The sequence below is a fragment of the Lutra lutra genome, chromosome 4 (assembly GCF_902655055.1).
Source record: "Lutra lutra chromosome 4, mLutLut1.2, whole genome shotgun sequence".
Taxonomy (NCBI): Eukaryota; Metazoa; Chordata; class Mammalia; order Carnivora; family Mustelidae; genus Lutra; species Lutra lutra.
In genome coordinates, this window is record NC_062281.1 from 191,868,158 (window position 1) to 191,895,527 (window position 27,370).

The window sequence follows — 27,370 nt, forward strand, 5'->3', positions numbered from 1 at the left end:
GTACCATCTCTCTGAATGAGACATTCAAGATTTTGTCTTGTGTAGCTGTGATCAAGTAATTCGCTTGGTTGGATTTTCTTCCTCAAAAAATGGTTAATCCTGTTTCTTTCTCCCCCTTCTTCAGGCACCCTGGAAACAGTAATTGAGGCTTTATCAGGTTCTTTAAATTATCAGAAAAGTGGTCGATAAGAACCCCAAGGGCTGTTTCCCTCTAGCTTAAATTTACTTGTAATTTACGATTCATCTTTGAAACAAATTTTCTATAAAAGATATGTACTTTGCCATGTGTTTATTTATGCAGTGGCTTTATGGGCCCTGTCTTTGTTCCCTTAATGGTAAATATCATTGTTTTAAAATTTCTTTTTCTTTTAAAGACTGTGTGTATATCGAGAGTCGGAGGCCAAACACGCCGTATTTCATCTGTAGCATTCAAGACTTCAAACTGGTAAGCATTTTTAAATGTGCTGTGGATTCTCCTCTGTGCCTTCTTTTTTTCCAGTTGCATTCGCTGTCTCTCTCAGTTGCTTCTTGCTGGTTGTGGACTTGATAACCAGGCCACTTCCGAGTGTTCACTGCCTGGCAGCTGCACCACACGTGTAAGGCAGCTACCTGTTGTATCCTTCTGGTTTGTAACACTTCCAAAGCTTGTACTGTGAGCAATGTTCCCAAAGTTTTCATTTTTCTAGCAATTGTTTTGACAGTAATTTCAGAGATTTTCTTGAGTTTCTGAAGTAGTTTGTTTCTTCTCAGCCATCGTGAAGAGCCTGAAGTAAAGTAGATTTGGGAATTGGTGGTGAGTTGGAAGAAAAGAATATTAACACGCCAGAGACTAGTTTTTGGTGGCAACTATCATTTCCTTAGAGATTTTAGTGAGTATGGAGTGTATCTTGGGGTCACCTGGTGATGGAGTTTGGGGAAAGGAACTCTGGCTTGGGGATAACACGGCTACTGTACTTCTTACTACAAACCTGCCCCAAGTTTAGAGGTGTTGATACTGTCCCTTAGGCAATCTCTGGGTTTTAGACTCGTGATTCCCACACTTGGGACTTTGGATCCCCTGGATATCTGTAGAGATTTTACAAAGGTCTGCAAATAAACATTCTTAGTCTAAAATATGCCTCTCCTGTGTTTGTACAACTACTTTTCAAATATATTAATATGCTGGTGTGCTTTTAAAAATTCACTTAATATTTAATGACAGTACACAGTTAAGAATCAGCTTATTACATATTTTCCTCAAATAACTGCTGTGTGAAATACTATCAGAGTACTGCCATTTGGGGGATCTTTTGAAACATTAAAGAGGGATCTTTGTACTTGAAGGTTGTGAACTGCTGTCTCCCTTCTTAGGTATAGAGAAATCCTAATTCTTTAGCTCCGTAGAGGTATGTATAAGTCTCTGTGAATGTTTTTTTCCAAAACCCTTTGTAACTTGACAATATCTGTATTCTCACATTCTGTATGTGATACTTCAGTCTAAAGAAAGGTAATGTAGTAGGGAGAGAACTTTAATTCTGCATCTCCTTTGTTTCTTTTTATCATTTTTAATGACCCCAAATACCCAATTAGTATATTCCAACTTAGCTAGTTCAAAAAAATTGCATGCCACTTATTTTTTCTTACTAAAGTTTTGTTGCATTAAGTAACACATGCTTACTGTTTTAAAAGAGAGTCAAAAGTGCCATTTACTTCTAAGATTTATTTATTCTTGGTAGGCTGCTTTTAAGTTCCCTGCTTGTTTTACAAGGAGGTCTTGAAGTGTAATTTTGTAAATCAAACGCTTTCTGTTCCCATTTTATGTCAACATGAAGTTTTGCCATTTTTAGAGGTCTTTGCTATTTATTAAATATTTTTTTTCAGAGATATTTTTTTGCAGATGCTGCACTGACATCTGAAAATCTGGGCAGTGGTCTTGCTTCCTGATGAATTTTCTTTTGCTTGCAGCAACTGCTACTTCTCTGTCCCTGCTTATCCTTTTTGTGTGTGATTTTTTTTTTTAAACCAAACATAATACCAGTGCACCATGGAAAAGATATAGTTGTGAAATAAAATTGCAAAGGTTTTTATTTTTTTTTTTAACCTATTAGATTCAGACCCCTTTTTGTACAATTTTAGCACATTAGCAGGTACCTTCATGTTTGAACAGCTTTTCTTATGAAATGCTGATTACAATGTGATAGTTGCTGTTTGGGGCAGAGGTTCCTGCTGAGTTACAGTAATTGCTCAGTGTATTAACAGCAATAAAAGCTGAAGCTTCTGTTGTCAGTATTGGTCTGGTACAACACATTAAAGCTGTCTGCAAACACAGTGTGGGGAGTGGGCGCGGTATGTAAGTTGCACACTGCTATGTTTCTTGTTTTTGTTGAGTTCTGTATTCAGCTCATGCTTGTAGTTGTTGTGTAAGAATATTTACTGAAGAAAGAATGCAGGTATTATCTGGAAACCCACTTTCTTCTTTTCTTGATTGCATTTTTACTTAGGAAAAGATAGCTTAATAGATGAGAATAATCATAGCTTTTTTTCCCTTCAGCTTACCCAGGCTATAAGGGGAAAAGATGAACAGAAGGAAATATGCTTAGTTTCTCTGCAAGATTTTAAAAAGAAGAAATTGGAGTTGGTTTTGCCCACAGATACCAGGCATGGCAAGTGGAGCAGTAGAAAACAAAAACCCAATAGCTTTGAAATGTTGTTGACTAATTGTATATCTTTTTAAGCTTTTCTGGTTTGGGGTTGTAACTGAGAGCTGTGTTCCTTTGTTTATACCATGAATTAGAATGACCCCTTACCTTGGTGAGTTTTTGAACATATGGTATATTTGGGACTGTAAAAACTGGGCAAATGCCCTTATGGTACATATTAAGTAAGATTACAGTGTTAGACACGATGGAAGTTAAGGAATTGAGACGCGGGCATAAGGAAACATCTATGACCAGTAACCCAAACTAGCATAATGCCAATTTGTTGAACTGAGGACCCTGGGTAACATTTCAGGAACTAGTTCCGTGAGAGATAAGAAGGGTCTTCGGATTTTATGTGGGGACCTGGGTTGTCTTCTAGACTCTGCTACTATGTACATCCCATAGAGTCGGAGTCCGTGATTTGGAATATAGTTGTCTCTGTGTGCAGGATTATACTACACCAGGCAAACTGTTACACAGTGTCCACTTTTGCTTTCAAAGTTATCCTTGTTGTGGATGATAGTTTATTTGGTCATCTTGCCTATGGGAATGGGATCCACAGCTTCTGCTTTGTTAACATTTAACCATCGAAATATGTAAGGCCACAGTCACGGTACATGGGTAGATGTGTTTAGAGCCTGCACTTTCACAGGCATAGGCGGAAGCTGTGGTGGAGCAAAGTGAGCTCCTGGCAGGGCAGAGGCTGCTTTTGAAAGTAGCATTTTCACAGGAAGCAAATTATGTGTTCTGTTAGGAAGCTTTCATCCTTTTAGGGAGTGTTAATTTCATCAGGCTTATTTACAGACTAGGAGACCAAACTGTATGTGTTTGACTACAATGACAGAAGTATCTGTGGCATAGGTAGTCAAAGCAGGGGCTCAAAGAGACAGGAGAGGTGAGGTGGGATTATGGGTAGTGTATGCTTAGGAGTAGGAATAAGGAGGGATCGGCAATTAAATAAGGCAGCTTTGTACCGTAGGCTTCTGAACTAAATAATAAGGCAGCCGGCAGAATCTTTATCTTTTTGAAAGAGTAGTAATATGGAATGGCCATCTATGATCTTTGTGGCGTTTCTTGAAAAGATAATTGAGAGACTGAAGCAGTTAGCTGAGGAGGGGAAAGCCGGAAGGATGAATCAAGAGTCCGGGTTGGCAAGCATAAACAGGTCACAGGCAAGCTGACGTTGCAGGGCAGGAAGCCAGGAAGAGCAGAGGATCCGAGCACCTGTGCAGAGAGCAGTAGATGGCCAGCAGGAGCGAGGGCATGCCTTCTCCCTGAGCTGTCGGGAGGCCTGCTGTCTTAATGCTTGGGATTCTTGGATTATCCTTGTTTCTGCTCAGTAAAGGCCTCTCTTCTTGGGCCAGCTGGAGTGGATCTCCACTAATTAACTGTAAGGGGCTCGTAGAACGTCTTCAACCCTTTCCTCTGCCGCACTCCCTTAGCTTTCCTAGGTCAGTGTGTGCTGTGACTTAATTTGCTTTCGGAGTCCTGTTCCTGAGTGAGTCGGAATCCCGTATCACCAAGAAGCAATATATTCCTGTGTGCAGTGAGGAATGTTTTTGATGGTAATCAATGTCTTCTTCTGTTTTTTGTTTTTTAAATATTTTACTTATTTATTTGATACAGAGAGAGGCAGGCAAAGCGAGAGGGGGGAAGCAGGCTCCCCACCGAACAGAGAGCCTGATGCATGGCTCAATCCCAGGACCCTGAGACCATGACCTGAGCCGAAGGCAGAGGCTTAACCCACTGAGCCACCCAGGCGCCCCTAATCAATGTCTTCCGTAGGCATTTAACAAAAGCCTACTCTGTGTGCTTTGTTGGGTGCAGCACCTTGAAAGAAACGGAAGTCTGCAGGGTAAAGTTCCTTCCCTCAGTGACCTTCGTTTCTAATGGGACAGACATCTGTGGCATTACTGGATGTCTGTCCATTCTCTTTGGAGAACACTCTGAGTAGGATCAATGTGAAGGAAGCCATTCACCTTTTGTCCCAAAAGAAAGATTTCTTTCTTGCTTTTACTGTAAAAAAATCAGTAAAATTCCATTTTTATAGAAATCTAGGCCTTCAGCATATAATGGAGTGAATTTGCTCTCTAGAAATAATCGTAAAGTCTGAAAATGCTTTTTGCAAGATTGTTTAGTGATTTTTGTGCAGTAAAACACCGAGGAGTACCTCGTTTGGCTCTGGTAGTAGTACTTCATATCCAATTCTTCAGTCACAGATAAGTAATTGAAGCCCTTCCTTTTAATATTCTACATGGGCATTCTTTGTGAATTTCCAATGAGTTCCTATGATTCGTACAATAGAAAAAAAATAAGATTTTGGTTTCCTGGAGTTATATAGTTATTGATTCTTTAACTGTTGTATGAAATGAATTTCTAGGTAGGGTATGTAATTATTACAAATATTATTTTGAGCAAATACCATTCATCTTGGCTCCAGTTTGGTTTATTAAAAGTGGAAAAGTTGTTAAAATTAAACCTGATCTTAGAGATTCCCTGAAGTTGGGGATATATCATTAGGGATGTTATGGTATTTTTAGTTGACTGTTCAGAGCTTAGTGAGTTGTTAGGACTCTGCATGGATAACTGTGCTTTTGTATAATTTATGTCCCTGACAGCATACATTGTAAGTGTTGGTTGTGAATGTGGGGTAGCTGAGACTGCATAGTACCACTGGTTACCTTGACAGAGGTACATCTCCAGTACTGCTGTGAACATGGGGGCCACGTTATTCAAGATTGAACACCATCTCCCTCTTGGTTTCATTGCCAAATGTGAGCAACCAAGGGAGGAACATTTGGAATTTCAGATTCCCGGTCTGCATCTATATAACCCTGCCCCAAAAGGTGATTGCCACAGTACAACAGAGAGGGGCTGCAGAGAAATTAGCTCCCGTGTGGCTTCCGTGCACCGTTGACGTTGTCCCCCCTCCACCAAATCAAGTTTCTCTGAAGTAGATTAAAAGCAAGAAGGTGCTCTTCGATCTTTAAAATGAAAACTTACTGAGGATAAGTAATTTTATCTTCTCATTTTTGGTTAGAGACCTTTACATAGATAACGCTGGGGGATATGGGATAGTTTGTTAATATGCACTGTGTACACACTTCTGTGTGTACACACGAGTTAATTATCATTCCTGTATCACATGCCACAATTATTTAATCCTGCCTTGGCTGCTGTGACTGTTCAGCACAGAATATATGTTGTATAGACATTCAGGAAGTGGACATTCATTTTAGGTAAATCTTGTATTAACTTTCCTGGGGATGGGACAGGAGGTCTACATTAGTGTGAGTATGGCTCTTTCAGAATTTGAGGTGTTACTTGGGGACTGAGAGGAGAGATGGTAGGGTGTAGAGTGCATGTGTTGGGAGCTTGACTTTGACATCAGCTGGTCTGTTCTTGAGTTGCTCTCCTAACATTTTATTTACAGATGAGGCTAGGGTATAAATTAACCTACCTTGCAGGTAGGCGGTTTTTAGATGAAAAGATCAAGCCTACAAAGTGGATGATAGTGCCTGGGCCATGGAATGACATGGTAGCAATGTCGATGTTTCATTGCTGCTCTAGAGCTAAGTTTTTTTAGGGGCAGACACTATGCCTGTGTTACTCATTGATGTATACTGTGTGCTCAGCTCATTGCCTGGCCCATAGAACATCCACGATAAATGTTTATTACATTTAAGTGGAAAAAATTGACTGCATGAAGATTTAGAAAAACTTTAGTAGTAATTTGTTACAATGCATTAACTACAAATTAACCTTCTGTTTATTAAGCAAACCAAAAAGACCTGTTTCTTTACCTTTAGTTTACAATACGTAGTAGTATTTTGGTAGCCTGCAGTGTGTAGTATTTTATTTATTTATTTAAAAAAAGATTTTATTTACTTATTTGACAGACAGAGATCACAAGTAGGCAGAGAGGCAGGCAGAGAGAGGAGGAAGCAGGCTCCCCACTGAGCAGAGAGCCCGATGCGGGGCTAGATCCCAGGATCCTGAGCCGAAGGCAGAGGCTTAACCCACTGAGCCACCCAGGCGCCCCGTATTTTGTATATTTAAATAATTTATTCTTAAAATATGTTAAAACTCAATTTCTTATTTTCTTAAGGAAATTTACATGAGTAATGCCAAAGTCATAATTTTTTTTTTTTTAAGATTTTATTTATTTATTTGACAGAGAGAAATCACAAGTAGGCAGAGAGGCAGGCAGAGAGAGAGGAGGAAGCAGGCTCCCTGCTGAGCAGAAAGCCCGATGCGGGGCTCGAACCCAGGACCTGGGATCATGACCTGAGCCGAAGGCAGCGGCTTAACCCACTGAGCCACCCAGGCGCCCCACAAAGTCATAATATTTTTTAGGCATCATAATCTATTTTGAATTTTTGATAATACTGACTTTTAGCAAAGACAAATGAGGGCTTAGTCTATAGATAAACATTCCTGAGAAGGCCAGTGGATAGGAAAAATGCCTTATGGTGTGATGGTTCATTTTTGTATAAAAAGTGGCTGTTTTTCTCTTCTTGATAGTCCCTCAAGTTAGGCCTGCAGAACTGAACATTTTTCTCCATACTTCCCTTTTCTCCTTCTAGTTCATTTCCTGGGAAAAGGTCAGTACCACCCACACACAGCTTTTGCGACTTGGAGGGTAGTGTTGGATAATGAAGTGAAACCCATGAAATTAATTATCAACTGTTTTTAGTTTGTAGAGTGAAGAATTAAATATTACTTAGAGACATAGTGGAAGGTACGGTTGAAATAATTCTTTCAGAGGAGTTGTTCCTGTCCGCTAGTTTAGCTGTTCTCACGTGTTAGGAGTGAGTACGTCACTGTGGCCCCACTCTTCTTACATGGTGATTTCTAAGTCAAGAAAAGGTACACATTCTTGATTTGCTGCTTCTGAAGGCCACACTTTTTTTCTCCTTTTGTTTAAAGTAAAGGCCATGGTTGCTTAGTTGCTATCTATAAGCATTAGAATAAACTATAATGGGGTATTGGACTTACCCCCCGCTGTTTGTTTGGAGTAAGCCACAAATAATAAATATATGTGGTGAGACCAAATGTCCTTTTCACATGTAAATGTGAAGCTTAAAATTTTATATAATCCTTTAAGAAGTAAGAGGGGGGATGAAATCCTTGGCCCCAAGTTTAATGGACAAAATGTTAGATATTTCTCCTTCCAGTTACGGGGCAATCATGTTGAAAGTTACTTTGAATCACCATCACCTTTTTGCAGGATATGAATGTCAGCTTATGAATAGAGGGAATGGTATTCACATAAGTGAAAATCACAGTGAGGCTTTGGGAATAAATAATCTCGTAACATCTTATTGGCCCCATTTTCTCAGCTTCTCAGCAGGCTGTTTTCACTCATGACCGACAGTCGTTATAGGCCACATGGGATTTAAAGTTTTAATGGTTCACAATTATTGTAAAGTTGGGTAATTCATTTTCTCCTGGTTTATTTGGATTTTAGAAGTAAGAAAAGAGTTTTAATTTTACTATTCTATAAAATATGTATCTAAAAATGTTTAATAAACCTGTTCTTTGTGAAATGTTTTCAATGTGGAAAACTTTAGGCATTCTCCTCTTTCTTAAAAAGGAGCATAAGAAAGTTTGAGACAAATTGATATTGCAGAGAGCTGCTGTGCAAGAATATTGGTCAAGTCTTAGTGTTCAAACGTGATTCCTTAGAACTGGACAAGTAAAACCCATTAGAAGAACTGAAGAAAATCAGGGAAACAGATACTGTCCATGCTTTCTGATTCATAAATAAGAACAGTGATATGCTTTAAAATGTATTTTTTAATATTTAAAATGTTTTAATAATTATTTGAACTTTTGCATATTTAAAATAATGCCAAGATGCTTTGAAATGCCTTACTAGGTGTCGACTTGGTTTAAAACTCTGAATTTGAATGAATAAGGATTTGCATGATATGATTGATTAATGAATTCTAGTACAAACAGTTAACGAGCAATTCATTTTTATTGGATGATTATGGTAAAAAGCATTGAGTATATTGTACATTCTGGTTCACAGTTGAACCTTTGATTTGTCTGCAGAGCTGGTATGGGGAGGAGGGGAGGTGCGGTGGGGAAGGTTATGTTGCAAACAATATTGGTATCATCATGTGAGGCAGTGGGAGTCAGAGACTGACCGCACAGGAAGTGTCCTGTGTGGTGCCCAGCGTACTCTAGAGCGCGATCTGTACCAAAAGGAAAGAAAACCATCATGATGAACACATTCCCAGTATTGGCTTATTTTCTTGGGATTCATGTTCTTGTTTGTTTTAAAGGAGACATAGAAAAACAGGTCACTAATGGAGGATATGAAAATCTTGGATCACAGGAGGTTGTTAGTGATTCTAAAGAACTGAATGTAATAAGGCTCCCTAAAAATGGTTTAATATTAAAAAGTTTATCTGTCATTTGTAAACACCTTTAAGAGCAGAGATTCTTATATAAGTATCTGATTTTATGGAGTTTTTAGTTCATTTAAAACCACACAAAATTGGATTGGTTAGTTTTTTGGAAGTGTTATGTACTCTCTAGAATATTTGAAAGGGAACACGCTCAAACTGTTATTTGAGGTATCTTTTTTTGATGCTCACAAGGACGGTGCTGACTTTCAGGAGTTTCTCTATAATTGGCTGCTGCTTTTAAATGTCTTCAAAGTTTAAAAGAAAAATAAAATAGACGTGTGATTCATACCAGAACTGGTTTTGCCCCTAAAAGAAATAATGCCTTTCTTGAGCTTTACGTTTTGTTCAGGTGGGTGTTTGTGAGAAAATTAAAACTCATTTGAATGGTGTCCTTTTTCCCCTCTGGTATTAAGCCTTTGTCTCTTACTTCTAGCTTTATAAAATTAAACCAGGACTTTGAGAATCGTAAGGTCTTTCTTTGACCTGCTAATGTCTTGAATATTTCCTTATTAAGTATCTGTCTTATGCCCCTAGCATCTCACATTGGAAACTCTTCTGAAAGCTCAGTTTCTTCACTTGTGGTTCATTTTATAGTTGTGTTTATCTGACACCGTTGCTTTTTTGTTTTTAATCTAAGCAAAGCATGCCATTGTCGCTGTGCGTTGGCACTGTGTCGCATCTTAACTTGGTTATTTTGGGGGCACACACCATACTGCTTTTCAACAGGACCCAGATTCCACTGTGGAGCCAGAAGGGTCATAGGTTTGTTCTTACTGAAAGAAGGAACAGCTCCGGTTGACGCAGAAAGGCTGACTTCAGCAGTAGAATAAATGCTCTGAGAGGCCGTCTGCTAAAGGGTGGTGCGGATTCCTGCTCGTGTGCTGCGTGCCCCTAGTAACCAGGGCTGGAGGGACATCGGGCATGCTAACTGAAAGCTCTTTTCTTTTTTAGGTCCACAACTCCCAGGCCTGCTGCAGATCTCCAACTCCTGCTTTGTGTGACCCCCCAGCATGCTCTCTGCCGGTGGCGCCACAGCCGCCACAACATCTTTCTGAAGCCGGGAGAGGGCCTGTGGGGGTAAGGAGAATCCCGTTCTTAAAAGCTATCGATATTTTATATCCCATAGGGTATAAAATAGGAATATTACCTCCCTCCCCAGAGCCCCTTTAAAAATGTGCTGTATTGTATGTGTTTTTAAAGGAGTAACAAGTACATGCACAGAGGAAGCAAAATACGGGACTTGCCTTACCCCTCTAGGACAGTTCCAGAAGTCAGCGGGGTTTGGCGGTGGGTATTTGGGCGCCAGCAGAGAGCATGCTGGGCCGCTGCAAGGAGCAGGAGCTGGCAATCAGCAGCGAGTATGGATGTTGGCAACTGAAAGGGGAAAAAGGGGGTAAGTCTGAGTCCAAATGTGGAACGCGCACTTCCCCAGCATCGTTGGGACTCAGGGCCCACGAATCTAAACTATTTTGGATGCTGGCCTCTCAGGTGATATTTTATAGAATATTGGTGAGCAGTAGTAGTGAGGCTTTTCTGCAATGCCAGATACAGAATTAAACACTTCCAAAGTCTTGAGTTAGGGCGTAGATCGGGTGCCCTCAGCTCTGGTACCTGGTGGTAATGACATGTGTGAGACGCCGCAGGAGAAAGTGTCCGTGGTGCTCTGTCCCCAGAACACAGGGCCTGGCGTTAGTGATCGGTGGGTTATTTGTGTGGGATGTATCTCACCTTTTATGAAAGTTGTATATACACCTTTCTTCCCTTTTTTCCCTCTTTGTAAGGATTTAATGATAACATTTCCTGAAAGACAGGTGTTTATTATTCTGATTGACTGCTGTTAATCGTGAAAGAAGGGTGAGGACCTGTCTTTCTCTTTTGTATGTAACCTGACTGTGGGGTTCAAATCCATACTCAATTACAAAATAACACGAGGGAGTAGCCCTCACGTATGCATGTGCATAATACAGGATACTGGTAATATATAATGAGTTGTTTAATTGCAGTGTAGAAAAACAGTATCTTAAAACTAGGAGAAGAGAGTGCTGCAAATGGGCTCTTGCACTTGGGAAGGTTTTGGGAAGGTAGGCAGGTTTTGAGGAGCTGGGTTGGTTTTTGATACCTCAGTAACGTGTGGACAGGCAGACTGGAGGAGCCTTCCAGGTGTACGAGTCAGCTTGTCGCTGTAAGCCTCGTAGGCAGTGGGCCCGGTGAAGCTGGGAATTGAGAGAAGATGACCGCAGGACGTCTGTGAAGAGCACAGGTTAGTGAGTTGTGGGAGCAGAGGTGGGATGTAATGTGGGGCCAGATCACAGAGCATTGTAAAGGTGAGAACAGGGAAGATTTTATGTGATCGGCAGAAGAGAAGCCTTTGTAGGCTTTTTTATTCCAGGCAAGCTGATACGCAAATGCCTGCTTACGAAGATGGGTTGGGTAGCTGGGTGGGGCTGGACTGCGGGAGCTCCTTCCTGTTAGGTGGTGAGGGCTGTCACCCATGCGTAAAGTGAAGAGGACCAGGGCAATGGAGATGTCGGATATTAGTAATCGTAAACAAAGCTAGGATGATCATCACAACAATAATTTCATGTTCAAATAGTTTCTGGTGTAATTTATCAAGAATTCGACCAGAAAAAATGTTCACACTGTGGAATCCTTGGAATTCTTGATATAATAACCATTCACAATGGAAGATAAGACCCAACGTAGTGGATAAAAGTCTATTTGTAATCTCTGGAGAGATGCACTGAGTCTACGGCCATACCACCCTGAACGCGCCCGATCTCGTCTGATCTCGGAAGCTAAGCAGGGTCGGGCCTGGTTAGTACTTGGATGGGAGATGCACTGACATCATAAAGGACAAATTAGCAGAGTCCCAGCTTGACCACCTACTTTAAAAACTTCAGCCTTTACCAGTTGTCTTCTTGTTTCCGTATGTATCTAAGAAATGATTTTATCTTTCAGGCTGGCATTTTCTCACTTTATTCTCCATTTAATGTGGGTGTCATTGTTAGACTGTCATTTACCACAGTATTCACTGTGGTATGCCTATGCCATTTGTTGAATGGACTTAAAATTCTGCTCATAACAATGATTTTTAGTAAGCTTTTTGTATTAGCATTAGTTGATGACCAGTATTTGTTTGTTTATGTGTTTATTTACAGCAGTAAAAAGTATTGTGTTCAGTGGGATAAGTAAATTCATGATTGGTGGCATATTTAGGTACCGTCATATGTAGGTTTAAGAAGATCCTATGATAAGATAATAAATCTGTGAGTCAAGATGATGCTGCGTAAACCAGACTGTGTTGATTGTTCTTTAGCGACGCTGCTTGCTGCCACAGTCGTTTGAGCTGGACCTGAATCCGATCCCGTCGGCAAAGCTACCCCCACGTGTGGCGCTCTCGTAAATTCTGCAGGCACACAGATGTAATACAGTGCACTGAGAGAGCTGCTGGGAGACCAGAGTTGATTGCAGGGTTGCAGACAATATCGTTACCAGTTCTTGCTGTGACACACCCGATGTCTTCTCTAATGGACTATTTTTGTTAATTTAGTTTTTATAGGGTAGTGCTAACTGCGTCATAATTTAACTTTCTTTGTGTATTCAGGTATATGTGATCTGTGTTTCTACACTGATGATGATCTCAACTCCGATTTAATCTTATAAATTTTTAACTTACCTGTTCATATTTAAAGTATTTGTGCTGGAAAGGCAACCTTTTTACTTCAGAGAATCTGTTAGCTTGTTTTGTTTGTTTGTTTTGTTTTTGTTTTTGTTTTTGAAGCAAGAAGTGCTGTGTTTGCTGGCAATTCAGGGGTAGCGAGGGAGGTGGGAAGGCAGAGAAAACATTCCCAGAGCCTCCCTAGACTGGGCAAAGATGATCCCCTCGGGGCACCCTCCCACACCAGTAGTGGATGGTCTCAGTGGCAAGGACAGATTCTGTCCAAAGTAGAAAAGTACAGCTATTTAAAGGAGACTTAAAAATGCTTGCTTACTTTGTCACGGACGCCGCTGTGCAAGCTGGAACTCTTGTTGGCGGGCACCTCACTCCTTCCTCACTAGGAGATGAACGGTTTGACTAATTTGTTTAGTATTTTTTTAAAAAGATTTTTATTTATTTGACAGACAGAGATCACAAGTAGTCAGAGAGGCAGGCAGAGAGAGAGGAGGAAGCAGGCTCCCCGCTGAGCAGAGAGCCCAGTGTGGGGCTGCATCCCAGGACCCTGAAATCATGACCTGAGCCGAAGGCAGAGGCTTAACCCACTGAACCACCCAGGCACCCCAATTTGTTTAGTATTTTTATTTTGTAATTGTATGTTTTTGCATGTTTAAGATCTCTGTTGAGTGACTAACACAAATAAATAAAACAGGACTGTAATAGTGGAACAAACTTTTATTTCTGTCTCTTTTTTTTTTTTTTTTTTTTTTTTTTTTGAGCTACTGGTTTTGTTTTTGGTGCATTCTTTAGAGTGCATGTTTCACTCATGATGTGTTCCTTTATAACAGGGGACATGTTAATTAATGTTTTTAACACTTAGTTTTCTCACTTATAAAATGGGCACAGCACTACTGTCTACCCCAAGGGTTGTTGCAAAGCGTAATGAAATAATTCATTGAATTGCTTAACATGGTATTAAGCATATAATAAGCATTCATTAAGTGTTATCTGTTGTCTTATAGTTTTTCATTGTACCAACTTATGTTTTAAATAATTTATTAGTATTCTAGACATTCTTCTTCTGAGGTCCATAGGGCCGGAGGACTCTGAGTTTAACAGGGTCTGTGAACTTCTTAAATTTCTTGCAGAGTCTTATATGTATGTGAATTTTTCTGGAGAAAGTATTTGTTTCAACCATGGGTGCTAATCAGTAGATTCCTATAAATGTTGAAAAAAAATTCTAAATTAAGATTAGAAACTGTGTCTCTATAAAGTCTCTGCAGTGTGTCATTTAAAACCTCAAATCAGGGGCGCCTGGGTGGCTCAGTAGGTTAAAGCTTCTGCCTTCAGCTCAGGTCATGATCTCAGGTTCCTGGGATCGAGCCCAGCATAGGGCTCTCTGCTCATCAGGGAGCGTGCTTCCTCCTCTCTCTGCCTGCCTCTCTGCCTACTTGTGATCTCTGTCAAATAAATAAATAAAATCTTAAAAAGAAACCAAAAAACAAAAAACCTCAAATCAGCTAGCTGTTTGTTAAGGAAATAAACTAACATTGAGCATTTACTTTGTGTCCAGTCACCATGCTACTCTTTTCACATAGTTTAATTTGTGATATTTATTTCATTTTGCAGATGAGAAAATTTGAGGTTTATAATTATATAAAATCTTGCCTTGAGTGAATGTCAGGACTGAGGTTTAACTTGGGACCTCACCTTGGCCCTTGTGTAGTCTCTGCTGCTCTCACGGCTGACTTCTGTACTTCCTGGATGGTCCCTGCAGCGAGGCCCACCTTTGCCTTCACTTTACTTGAAGACCTCCTGAGCTGGCATGCTGCTCACTTGCTTGGTAGAGCAGACGGCTTCTGCCCCTGAGAGTGTCCCAGGCTGGCGCTCACCCTGACTGAATGGACAGTGGTGGTAACAGCATGGTGTGAGAACCCTTAGTATCAGTTCATTTTGTTTTCGCGTTAGCTCTTGTGGTGATCATCTTTTTTAGTGTCCTTTTGTTTAAAAATGCATGATTAATCAACAGCTGCTCTTTGGGTTTCCTTTTTATTTATCTTAATGACATCTACATACATTTGAAAAATAATTCCTGTAGTCTGTTGTGTTTGTTAATCTGTTTGTGTGTGTTGCAGGTAAAACTTCATACATGTAAGAAATTGGGCTTTGCATTTCCCTTGGAGTAAATCCGCTCCACGGAAGTGCCCAAGCCTGCTCCACTAACACAGAGCAGGGAGCGAGGGCCCTGTGGCTTTCCCCAGATCCCTGCTTCGGGAGGGGCTGGTTAGGCCAGAATCTGGGTCTCCTGTGTCTCTGGTCAGTGAGTGCTCTTTCCACTGCTCCTTGCTACCTACCTCAACTCTTAAAGGATGTCTTGTAGCCGGCCTATGCCATACATCATTTACTTCTTTAAAAGCTAAGAATGCTTTGCTTAATATCTACTTTAAACTTTTGTGACTGTAACTCCTACCAATGTTAAGATAGTATTTCTTGCCTGTGGAAGGCACTTATCATTTTCAAGAATCATTTCTAACACTAGTATTTTTCATACTTGGGGCTTCAGTACCATCTAATAATTAAAAGGAAACATTTATTATAAAATGCCATTTTAGGGGCACCTGGGTGGCTCAGTGGGTTGGGGCCTCTGCCTTCGGCTCAGGTCATGGTCCTAGGGTCCTGGGATCGAGCCCCGCGTCAGACTCTCTGCTCTGCAGGGAGCCTGCTTCCTCCTCTCTCTCTGCCTGCCTCTCTGCCTACTTGTGATCTCTGTCTGTCAAATAAAAAAATAAAATCTATAAAAAAAATAAAGTTAAAATGCCATTTTAAATGCTGATTATGTTTCTTTTGTAGTTCTGTATAGAGAACCCTAATCTGGTTGCTTGTGTCGATATGCAGGGGTTTCTGAGGATATCCTGCTTTTTCAGTATTTCCTTGGCTCCCCCAGTTGACATTAAGAATGCCAAAAAAGGGGGCACCTGGGTGGCTCAGTGGGTTAAAGCCTCTGCCTTCGGCTCAGGTCATGATCCCAGGGTCTTGGGATCAAGCCCCGCATCGGGCTCTCTGCTCAGTGGGGAGCCTGCTTCCTCCTCTGTCTCTCTGCCTGCCTCTCTGCCTACTTGTGATCTCTGTCTGTTAAATAAATACATAAAAAATCTTTAAAAAAAAAAAAAGAATGCCAAAAAAGGGCACCTGCGTGGCTCAGTCCATTGATCGTCTGCCTTTGGCTCAGGTCGTGATCCCAGGGTCCTGGGATTGAGTCCCACCTTGGGTTCCTTGCTCAGTGGGGAGCCTGTTTCTCCTTCTCTCTCTGTCTCCCAGCTTGTGCTCTCTCTCTCAAATAAATAAATAAAATCTTGGGGCGCCTGGGTGGCTCAGTGGGTTAAGCCGCTGCCTTCGGCTCAGGTCATGATCCCAGGTCCTGGGTTCGAGCCCCACATCGGGCTTACTGCTCAGCAGGGAGCCTGCTTCCTCCTCTCTCTCTGCCTGCCTCTCTGCTTACTTGTGATTTTTCTCTGTCAAATAAATAAAATCTTTTTTTTTTTTTTAAGATTTTATTTATTTATTTGACAGAGAGAGAGATCACAAGAAGGCAGAGAGGCAGGCAGAGAGAGAGGAAGGGAAGCAGGCTCCCTTGCTGAGCAGAGAGCCCGACGTGGGACTCGATCCCAGGACCCTGAGATCATGACCTGAGCCGAAGGCAGCGGCTTAACCCACTGAGCCACCCAGGTGCCCCAAATAAATAAAATCTTAAAAAAAAAAGAATACCAAAAATAACCATTGCCTTTTATATTTGATTGTAGTGAAAGATGTTAAAACAACGGAGTTTTTAGAAAAATTGCTAATACAAATGCTGGGATTAATCCAACTACTCTAAATGAAAGGTGATTAATAGCTGTTGAGTTTTAATGTAACAGGTTTAAAAAAAATCTTAAAATACCCAGCCGACCAGTATTAGTAATAGAGAGCATTATGCCCTGCTTCCAGAGAAATTCCTTCACTTGGATCGGTTGTTTTCATATTCTGTTCTCCCATAAAGGCTAATAACTTCAGCTAATTTGTTCTTAAGGGCTGTCATGTTCATCTGCTCTTTTTTTTTTTTTTTTTTAAACAAAAGGGGCATCAAGCCACATTTAGAGAACATAGATTTGAATAATCTTATTGTTTTATAAAACTGCATACTATTTAAGCGGTCTTTTTGTAATCATAGGTCTGTATGAGGGGTAGGGATTCCTTGTAGGTTTCACTGAGCTGCTTTTCTTTCAGCGATGCTACTACATCACCCTTTATTACTTACAGATACTGTTGATCTTGTAACCTTTCCTTCCTGGAGCTGTTTTATATTGTTAGAAAAATATCTAAGTAAATACATGGGATTCTCAGGTTTTATAAGTTCTCCAGAATTAATTTGACTATATTTGGCAATATAAATTGCCAAAGAAATATCAGCACGTGGAAGTAGAACTTAGAGTTTTGTTTAGCTTAACTTTTTTTAGTGTTACCCCTCATTTTAGGATATCACATAGTACTTTTGGTGACAGCGGCTCTGGTAAATATCAAGGCCTTGAATAGAGTACTGGATTTTTCTTAGGGACTGGAGTGAAGTTTTAGTAGTAAACTAAGATTAATCAGTCTCTTTCAGGGTTTGTAGAAATTATTACACTAAGTTATTATGACTCCTGCCTAGAAGTGAGCATTGTCTGGTTTTGTCTTTGATTTTATGTTATGTCATTAGATTGAATATCAGGTACATGTTCGTTCGTTCTTTTTTTTTTTTTTTTTTTTTTTTTTTAAATGGACCTTAGTCTTTTTTTTTTTTTTTTCTTCTTTTTTTAAGGTTTTATGTATTTGAGTGGGAGAGAGAGCAAGAGAGTACAAGCGGTGGAGAGGGAGAAGCAGGGAACCCGAAGCGGGGCTCGATCCCAGGACCCTGGGGTCATGACCTGAGCCGAAGGCAGACACTTAACCCACTGAGCCACCCAGGTGCCTAGTGGGCTTTAGTCTTAAGAATAGTTTTAGGTTCCCCACAAAATTGAGCAGAAAGTGGAGAGATTTCCCATATCTCTTACATCTCCATGTGTTTTCATGGCTCAAAATTTATTTCTTTTTCATGCTGAATAGTATTTCATTGTTTGAATATACAACAGTTTATCCATTAGCCTCTGAAAGAGACCGTCATTCCTCTGAGTTTTAGCAATTAGGAATAAAGCTGGTCTAACATCCATGTGCAGGTTTTTGTGTGGATATAAGTTTTTAATTCCTTTGGCTAAGTATCAAGGAGCGTGACTACTGGATTGTATGGTAAGAGTATGTTTAGTTTTTAAAGGAGCAACCAGACTGTTTGCCAGAGTAGCGGTATCATGTTGCGTTCCCAACAGTGGTCGAGAGTTCTTTTGCTCCACATCCTTGCCAACATTTGGTGGTGGTAGTGTTCTGGATTGTGGCCATTCTGATAGGTCTGTAGTGGTATCTAATTGCTGTTTTGACTTGCATTTCTCTATAACATTGATGTGAAGTTTTCCTCCCCACAGCCCAATTCTGTCTGTATATCTTCTTTGGTGAGGTGTCTTTTAAGGTTTCTGGTTCCGTCATTAATCAGGTTATTTTCTTACTGTTGAATGTTAAAGGTTCTTTGCATATTTTGGGCAGCAGTCCTTTGTCAGATGTGTCTTGTGTAGGTCTTTTCTTGGCAGTGTCTTTTGCAGAACAGTTTTCAATTTTAATGAAATCTAGTGTATCCGTTCTGTCGTGTTTCTGTCGTGGATTATGTGCTTTGTGTTGAATTTAGAAAGTCTTACCAAACTCAAGGTCATCTAGTTTTTTTCTTACATTATCTTCTAGAGGTTTTATAGTATTGCATTTTTACATTTCAGGTCTGTGATCCATTTCAAGTCGATTTTTGTGAAGGATGTAAAGACTGTGTCTGGATTTCTTTCTTGTTGTTTTTGCATGTAGGTGTCCAGACACCAGTCATTGAAAAACGATCTTTACTCCGTAGTATCGCCTTTGCTCCTCTGTCAGAGGTCAGTTGGGTCTGTTTTTGGGCTCTCTGTTCTTTGTTCTGAATCTGAGAGTAAAGTGTAGACATCTTGACTCGTTACTTCTAAATAGTTAAGTGTGTGTTTTGTAAGAAGAAGACGTTTGTTTATAGCCACCACAGAGTTACCTAAAGCAGGAAATGTCACAGTGTAACAATACGAATCTGATCTGTAGACATCCACCTTTTGCCATGTGTCCCAGTAGTGCCTTCCATGGCACTTTATTTAGGGCCAAGTAACCAGACCGGCATCACGCTGACACCTAGTTACCGTGTCTCTTAACTCTCCTTTAATTTGGAACAGTGTCTTAAGCCTTTTTGTCTTTTCATGAGATTGACATGTTTTTAAAGAGCACAGTCTGGGTTTTTTTTGTTGTTTGCTGTTTCTTGCATATTAGATTTAGGTTATGCATCGTAGGCCAGGCTGCGTCAGTGGTTTTGTGTCCTGAGTCTCCATGTTAGAGAGAATATGATATCATTTTGTCACATTATTAGTGATGTTAACTTTATTTGGATAAGTTACTAACTTTTGCTTCATAATTAGTAATTTGTAGAGAGAAACTTTGAGGCCATATAAGTATCCTCTTCTTCATCAAAATTTGACCCACTAATATTAGCCCTCCATGATTATTTTTGCTGAGTCACTGTGGTGATTGTGGACTGGCACTGATTTTTTGTTTTGTTTTGTTTTGAACTCAGGCTAAATTGCTCTGCCTTTGAAAAATAGATCAGAATTGAGCTACCATTAATTCAAGCGTGGTATTTTTGAGTACAGTGAAAGGAAGAAATGGAGAGAGGGGGGTGAGGGGATGGAAAAGCCTGTTTGAGGCCTTAGGGTATTTTTCATTTTTAGCAACAGAGACTATATACATTTTCAGTTTTTGTTTTTAAGTAGAAAGAGGCAAAAACCTGTGATGGTTTTCCCTTCTTTACACTCTAGTGGCAAGAAAAGCTGGCTGGAAGTAATAGATCATGGACGTGGTTAAAAACATACACATTTTTACTGCTGAAATTGTGGTCTTGATTTGATTCATGTTGGCAGCATTTACTAGTGATCAAGGTACTTCATCTCTCTGTCCTTCAGTTTCCTCACTATAAAACCAGAATATTGTATCAGTAGCTCTGGAGCAAGGCCCAGGAATCCATAGTTTTTCCAAGCGCTCTCCAGGAGAGGCTGACGGGCAGCCAGCTTTAGGAAATGCAAGTCTACCTCCTGCCTCAGTGACTGTTGTAAATGCAGATTTGATCATGTCCTTTGCAGGAGACAGACCAGTCCCAGAATTTATGTTCTCAAACCTGAGCATCTTACGCATTTGAAAAATTGTTTTTGTGGTTCTCCCTTATCACTTAATGTCTTGCCTTCTCCAGCATACAAATTAGGTGTAATCTGCATATTTATATCCCTACTACAGCTTTAAGAGACAGTTTATAAAATTAATTCAAACAAAGCTTTAAAAAAAAAAGAAATTCTAACTACCAACATTAGTTTAATAGAATGGGTGATTTGTGTTTTGCTGAAATGGAAGAGCCACTTGCTACTGATTGCCTATGGCCCAGATTAGTAGGGGCTGCTGTATGGTGTATAGCATGTTTAGATACAGTAGCAGGTTCCTCAGGATGACTCCGCTCTTCCTTTGCTTTCATTTTTATTGAAATAATTGAGAAGCCTCCGTAAGTTTCATGCAGCTTGCCGTGATGTGACTTTGCCCTTTGTGGCATTAATGTATGGCACGTTCAGTTTATCTGATTTACTTATTACTTTGTGATACCCATGGTAATACTACTTAGTTATTTGATTGTATATAACCTTATTCAGAACTAAATCATGTATCTCTAAACTCTGTTAATTGAAATTATAAAATAGACAGCCAAGAAAATGAATACATTAAAAAAACTTAGGATATACATTGAAATGAAAAGAAAAATGAGTCGTCTCCTTCTCCCACTTCACTTGCTCTTGCTGCTCTCCAAGAGAGACAGCCAGCCAGTGTCCCTGACGTTGTGCCCTGGCTACTTCATGTATATATACAGTTAATTCTTTTTTTTTTTTTTTTAAGATTTTATTTATTCATTTGACAGAGATCACAGTAGGTGGTGGGGGGGAGGGGCGAGTGGGAAAACAGGCCCCCTGCCCAGCAGAGAACCCAATGTGGGGCTCGATCCCAGGACCCCTGAGCCGAAGGCAGAGGGTTTAACCCACTGAGCCACCCAGGCGCTGTATACAGTTAATTCTTAAGGAGTGTGGGGTTTAGGGGCACTAACCTCCTCCTCCCGCCTCTCTGCCCCCCACATTAGAAAATCCCTGTATAACTTTTGACTCCCCCAAAACTTTTAACAGCCTAACTGATGACATGAATAGTTGCTTACTATATCTTTTGTATGAATGAATCATGAACTGTATTTTTTTTTAAGATTTTATTTATTTATTTTACAGACAGAGATTCCAAGTAGTCAGAGAGGCAGGCAGAGAGAGAGGAGGAAGCAGGCTCCCTGCCAAGCAGAGAGCCTGACGCGGGGCTCAATCCCAGGACCCTGCGATCATGACCTGAGCCGAAGGCAGAGGCTTAACCCACTGAGCCACCCAGGCGCCCCTATGAACTGTATTCTTATAGTAAAGTAAACTAGAAACAAAGAAGATATTATTAAGAAAAATCACAAGGAAGAGAGAATACCTTTGTATTACTATAATGTGACAGATCTACATATAAGAGGGCCTACCATTATAGACCTGTGTTGGTCAAGGGTCCACTGCAGTCTGTCCTTCTGGCCGGAGTAAATGAACTGACTGTGCTTCTTTAGCGGCTTGTCCGCAGCGCGTGGAACAGTTCCTGACTCTGAGAAGTTGCTCCTTATTGAATTGGTAGTTTTCTTCATTTTAGAAGACAGGAAAAATATATATATTATGAAAGAATAAGGTGAAAAAGGATTGTTTTTTAAAAGAATACATTAAATGTGACAAATGAGACCATCAGTGCAGAGTATACCATTTAATACAGTCAAGAGGGGAGATCAGCCAGTACCAGCCAGAAAAACCTAGCGTACGTGTGTTTTAGGTTTTTCGGAGGGAAGTGACGTGTGTTTTTCCATCCTATTTTCTACCTTGCACTGAAAAGGGGGAGGTGTGGGACCCAGAGGATATTTCTGATGATGGTTTCAGTGATTAGATATCAGTATATGGCTCAGGAAAAATTTTTTTATTTTAAATATTTGTTTCCAGGGGCCCCTGGGTGGCTCAGTGGGTTAAAGCCTCTGCTTTCGGCTCAGGTCATGATCCCAGGGTCCTGGGATCGAGCCCCGCATCGGGCTCTCTGCTCAGCAAGGAGTCTGCTTTCCTTCCTCTCTCTCTGCCTGCCTCTCTGCCTACCTGTGATCTCTGTCAAATAAATTAAAAAAAATAAATTAAAAAAAATTAAATATTTGTTTCCATACCTGTTGGAATTCTCAGGGGTTTGTGGAACTCATACAGCATATACCTTGTACACATGCACATATCCCTTTTTCAGCTAACGTAATATGAAGCTGGTTTATTATGTTTTTGATTTATTTGGTGTTTTGGTCTCTAGTGCTGGTTTTCTTTGCCCTTTGAATCTCTCTTAGAGGGCAGCCCACTGTACTCTTAAAACAGAAAAGTGGGGGACGTATTGTTGGTTATAAGGCTGCTGCCCGTGGTTGTAGCCTCTTGACAAGTGATGGTTCTCCATGATGCCGGAATCAAATGGAGAATATGCTGCTGCACTGCCCCAGGGCCTTGTAACAGTTTATAGTTTGGATGGAAAAGCAGAAGGAACTAAAAGGCAGTTATACAATGCCTTTGGTGTCTTGCAGTAGGTGTGTGTGGTGACCTTGAACCAGAGACCCTTGGGATTAATTAGTAAGGTTCCTTGAGCCAAAGGATTGTGGAGGGATACGCAAATTAGCTGCAGAAGTGGCTGACCCCAGCTCCTTACTCCCACACCTTTGGTGGGAGGGTGGAGCTAATTGTCTACAATAACAGAAAGGAAATTGAATGACATTAGTGGAGTTTTAGGGTAATGTAACTGGAGTGCAGAACATTCTGTCAGGGATGAGGGCAGTTTGATTTGTACTTGAATCAGAGACCATTGGCTTGATTTCAGTCTAAACATTTTTTTAAAAAATGTATTTCTAGTGTATAAAGATTCAGAAATACTCTTAATATTACTGCTAAATTTACTATTTGGTTAAAAAACTTTTTTTGGAAGTTCGGGGACTTTCTAACCTTCCCTGTTAGAATGGGGGAATTGGTCGATACCTATACCGCTTTGCTTTGTTAGTAGCGCCTGCTTGGATGTATTAAAAATGTCCACAGATGTCCCGAGATTGGCACACTCCCCACAGTGATTGAATGTCAATCTGCTCTTAAGAAATTGAGCAGATTTGTTAACAAACAAGGTGGGAATGCACAAAGATATCTGATGCATTGTTACACTTATTTAAAAGAAAGGCAGCTGGCAAATGATAATCGACAGATATGTTTAATCTGTAGAACTTGAAATGCTGCTATGGTTACTGTTGGTTAAGTGGGGAAGACACGTCCATGAGACCAGGGCTTCTCTAGAAATGGATGAAGAACGACAAAGAATCCAAGGTGACAGTTAAAGGATTGCATGGCAGGAAAGGCACTGTGATTCAGTCCCCTGACGTTGTCACTGAGCTGTAAGGCTGAAGATAATGCGCTCTCCTCAGCTGAAAACAAGAATCGATACTCACTCCTTGATGGGCTAAATTATTAAAAAGAGCCCTTCTTACAGTGTTTCATTATCTTGGATTTGCCTCAGCTGGTGATTTGTCAGCAGCATAGGGAGATTTGCTAGGCATTTTGTATTAAAATTATTCAGTCGGCCGGTGGAGCCTTTGGATAATTCCTTCCATTTAGCAGTGCTCTTGAATAGATGTGTGATTTACTTTTGCCTAAGTGGCTTTGTATCTTTTGGAGTTACTAAACAGAGTGTTGGGCTTTCTTTCTTTCTTTCTTTCTTTTTTTTTTTTTTTAATTTTATTTATTTATTTGCCAGGGAGAGAGAGAGAGAGAGCGAGCACAGGCAGGCTGAGAGGCAGCAGAGGCAGAGGGAGAAGCAGGCTCCCCGCCGAGCAAGGAGCCTGATGTGGGACTCCATCCCAGGATGCTGGGATCATGACCTGAGCCGAAGGCAGCTGCTTAACCAACTGAACCACCCAGGCGTCCCTCTTTCTTTCTTTTTAAACCTTGTTTTCTTGTTTGTTTGTTTTCTTTTTTGTACCTGGGGGTGGGTGGTTAACAGATTATTTTAGTGATCCCTTAGCAAACATCAGCTGCATTTGGCACTATACGTCAGCCTGACGTGTTGGTTAATGCATGCTGAGTTTTATAGTCTTCTCTTAGGAAGAAAATTCTGTAAGAAGTTGACTTCATTTTTATTAATAGTGCGTGTGTGTGTGTGTGTGTGTGTGAGAGAGAGAGAGAGAGAGAGAGAGACCCTTAGTGGTTTTAATTTAATTTGTTGGCTCATGTGATTTCAGCCAACGAGTTGAAAAGCAAAGTAACCTCATCTCATGAGCTTTAGGGAGAGAGAAAAAAAAAAAAACTAGCACTGTGATCCCAGTATAATAAAAAGGCTAAGGAATGTAGAGGAGGAAGAGCCTTTGCGGTCAGTGCTTTGCCATTCTCCACTGGCCTGGGAAGAGTTATACAGGAGGCATTGCCATGTGGAAGCATAATTTGACTTGTCCATTGGACCGGCACAGTTGGAATCTTCTGGATGAAGTTGAAGCCTTCTGCCCTTCTACAGTCTGTCTGAGGAGAGATAAGACTCTGCTTCTCAGTGTTTCAAAATTGGTGGTATTTTTATATAGTCTATGGTAGAGATAGTACTGATTCTAAAAGATTTTATATTTTATTTCATTATTTTTTTAGAGGGGGGAGGGGCAGAGGGAGAAGGAAAGAGAGAATCTTAAGCAGACTTCATGTCCAGTGCAGAGCCTGAAATGGGGCTCGATCCTATGACCCCAAGATCATGACCTGAGTCAAAATCAAGAGTCAGACGTTTAGCCGACTGAGTCATGCAGGCACCCCTCTAAAAGATTTTTTTGGTTCAGCCTCAGCCTCAGGAGGAGCGTGCTTAGCTAGACAAAGCCGTGTTAAGAGACGTTGGTCCCTGTAGTGGAACCATGAGGTGAGGCTAAAGAGTAGTGTAAAATCACATTTCTGCTTCCCTGGAAAGCTGATCAGATTGAAAAATCCTTTTTATCTAGTGTGGAGGGGGGAGAGAGTGGGAAGGGAGAGTAATGGAGTAAGGATGGAAAGAGAGGGAGATCTTTGTGAACTACTGTGACTAGCTTCAGTAACAGTATTAGACACGGCTTATGTGCATGGAATCCAGCCATGGTGGGTGCACAGCTGCCATGGAGAGACTCTGGTGTGGGAGAGCTCACCTGGGCAAAGTGAACCCCAGGTTGGTTCCAGTGTAAGAGAATCTCTGGGGAGAGAGATCCTGTTCCTAAACATTGCAGCCAGCTCCCTTGGCCAGCTCCATTGCTTCTGTATGTGCTGGGGAGCCAGGAATGCCCTATGAGCCCCACCTGTGTTCCTATAGATGGTTAATGATGATCTCTTGTGTGCTCTTTGTTTCCTGTTCCCCTGGCCAGATTTGTAGCTTGCCCTTCCTTTCCAAGTCTTTTTGGTTGAAAGGGTAAGTAAAGGACGTGGGTGGTGGTCTGTCCAGGAGCAAGAGAGAGGTGGCACTCCAGCAGGCTGATGGGTTGTACATTTCATAATTCCGGTGAAGGAGTCTGTAGAATGCACACTTGTGTAATGTCACAGTAATGTGGAGAACACAATCTCCGTTTTCAACTTGTTTCATGATGCCGCTTTGAATGCATTTGGAATTCTTCTGAAAGAAAGAGATGTATTTCCCTTTTGTATTTTGGGGAGAAGGGCGGAGGACTGAGACCTAGACAACCACTGGTATTAACTTGCTCCTTGGATGAAATGATGCCTTCCTCTGATTGCCAGAGAAAATATAATTACCTAACAGTGACTGCTGAGTATCAGGCTGTTTGTTGAGCAGAGGAATGGGTTCTTTTAGATGATGGACTAGAAAACTGTCAAAAGGATTAATCAGTTTAAAAAAAAAAATCCAGTGAGATGTTTATTTACAAAATTATAGTGAAGCTCCCTCGCTTTACAGACTTGATTATTGTTCAGATCAAATTAGGTTATGCATAAGTGCACTTCAGCCTCTCACTCTGCCCTAAATCCGACTCGGACATTCTGCTCCTTTCCTCTCTGCACACGTGGGGCAGGGACCCTGCAGGCTCAATTCCTTTGTATCTGCATCTTCTTAGTCATGGGATCTGAACACGTTGGTTTTTATTCCTACCAAATTTTCTAGTCCTATGTATTTTTTCTTCCTGATGGTTTATTGCTTGGGTTATCATTTTACAGATCTAGTTTAGGAAGAAGCAACATGAATTTCTTTGAAAATTCAAATGTCTGTTTAAAAATTAGCATCGGTGCAAATGAAATGGTTAAACACTTGGTATTTTAGCTCCCAAAGGAAGCAGTGAGAGGTGAGACCCAGTGAAAGTTCCCTTTTTACTGGAGCATGCCCTGGGCATCTGTCATGTTTAATAATGCTTTTGACTTTTAGGAGTGTTGAACTTGGAATTTCTCTTAGGTCATCTTGGGGGGCATTGTCATACACTCTGTGTCAGCATTGTTTCCAAAGATAGGTCACACCAGATCATACATAGACCTTTGAGGTTAATTCATTAGAGAAATTTGTTTTACCGTTCAAGTTGAGTTCCCCTGTAAGGGAGGTAGAGTATCAGTGTGCTTCACTAGGTTCCTGAGTCATAGGCTGCGTTGCTTTTGGCGTACTGGTTGGAGATGTTTCTGTCTTTGTGTCAGCTTTTTTCCAGGCGAATCTTACATCTCATGAACTAAAGCTGCATATATGTTCACAAAGGTAGTTAGGAAACTTAGGCTCGTTCTTGACAGTTTCCAGAGAAGTGCCATCTTAGTGTTTGCGACTGCTCAGGTAGATGATTAGTAACATTATTACTTCTTGACGGGTGTTTTTGCATGGGGGGGGTGGTGGTAATAAGCATATTGCATATAGGAAGAATTAAATGTATGGCTTTCTTTAGGTTATTTTTTCTTTGGCAGTCAGCTTATACCTATAAAGAATATTGTACACAATAAATAAAAAAACATTAAAGTTTGGGTCCTAATTTTCCATGTGGGTCCTTTTTTTTTTTTTTTTTTTTTTTTTCTTTTTAATGTTGCAACAAAATATTCAGGACAGCAGAATAGCCTTTAAAAAAATCTTTTTAATGAGGGACGCCTGGGTGGCTCAGTTGGTTGAGCAGCTGCCTTCGGCTCAGGTCATGATCCCAGCGTCCTGGGATCGAGTCTCACATCGGGCTCCTTGTTCTGTGGGGAGCCTGCTTCTCCCTCTGCCTCTGCCTACCACTCTGTCTGCCTGTGCTCGCGCTCTCTTTCTCTCTCTCTCTTTCTGACAAATAAATAAATAAAATCTTTTTTTTTTTTTTAAAGATTTTATTTATTTATTTGACAGAGAGAAAT

General features: G+C 40.7%; 1 protein-coding gene across 1 annotated transcript in view; it reads left to right on the plus strand.

Moving 5' to 3' along the window:
• RERE (arginine-glutamic acid dipeptide repeats) overlaps positions 1 to 27,370 on the plus strand; it is a 445,015-nt gene that overhangs the window by 213,584 nt on the left and 204,061 nt on the right. Inside the window, 2 exon segments of the mRNA XM_047724025.1 lie at positions 375 to 445; positions 10,049 to 10,174. Coding sequence (XP_047579981.1) covers positions 375 to 445; positions 10,049 to 10,174 — 197 coding nt within the window.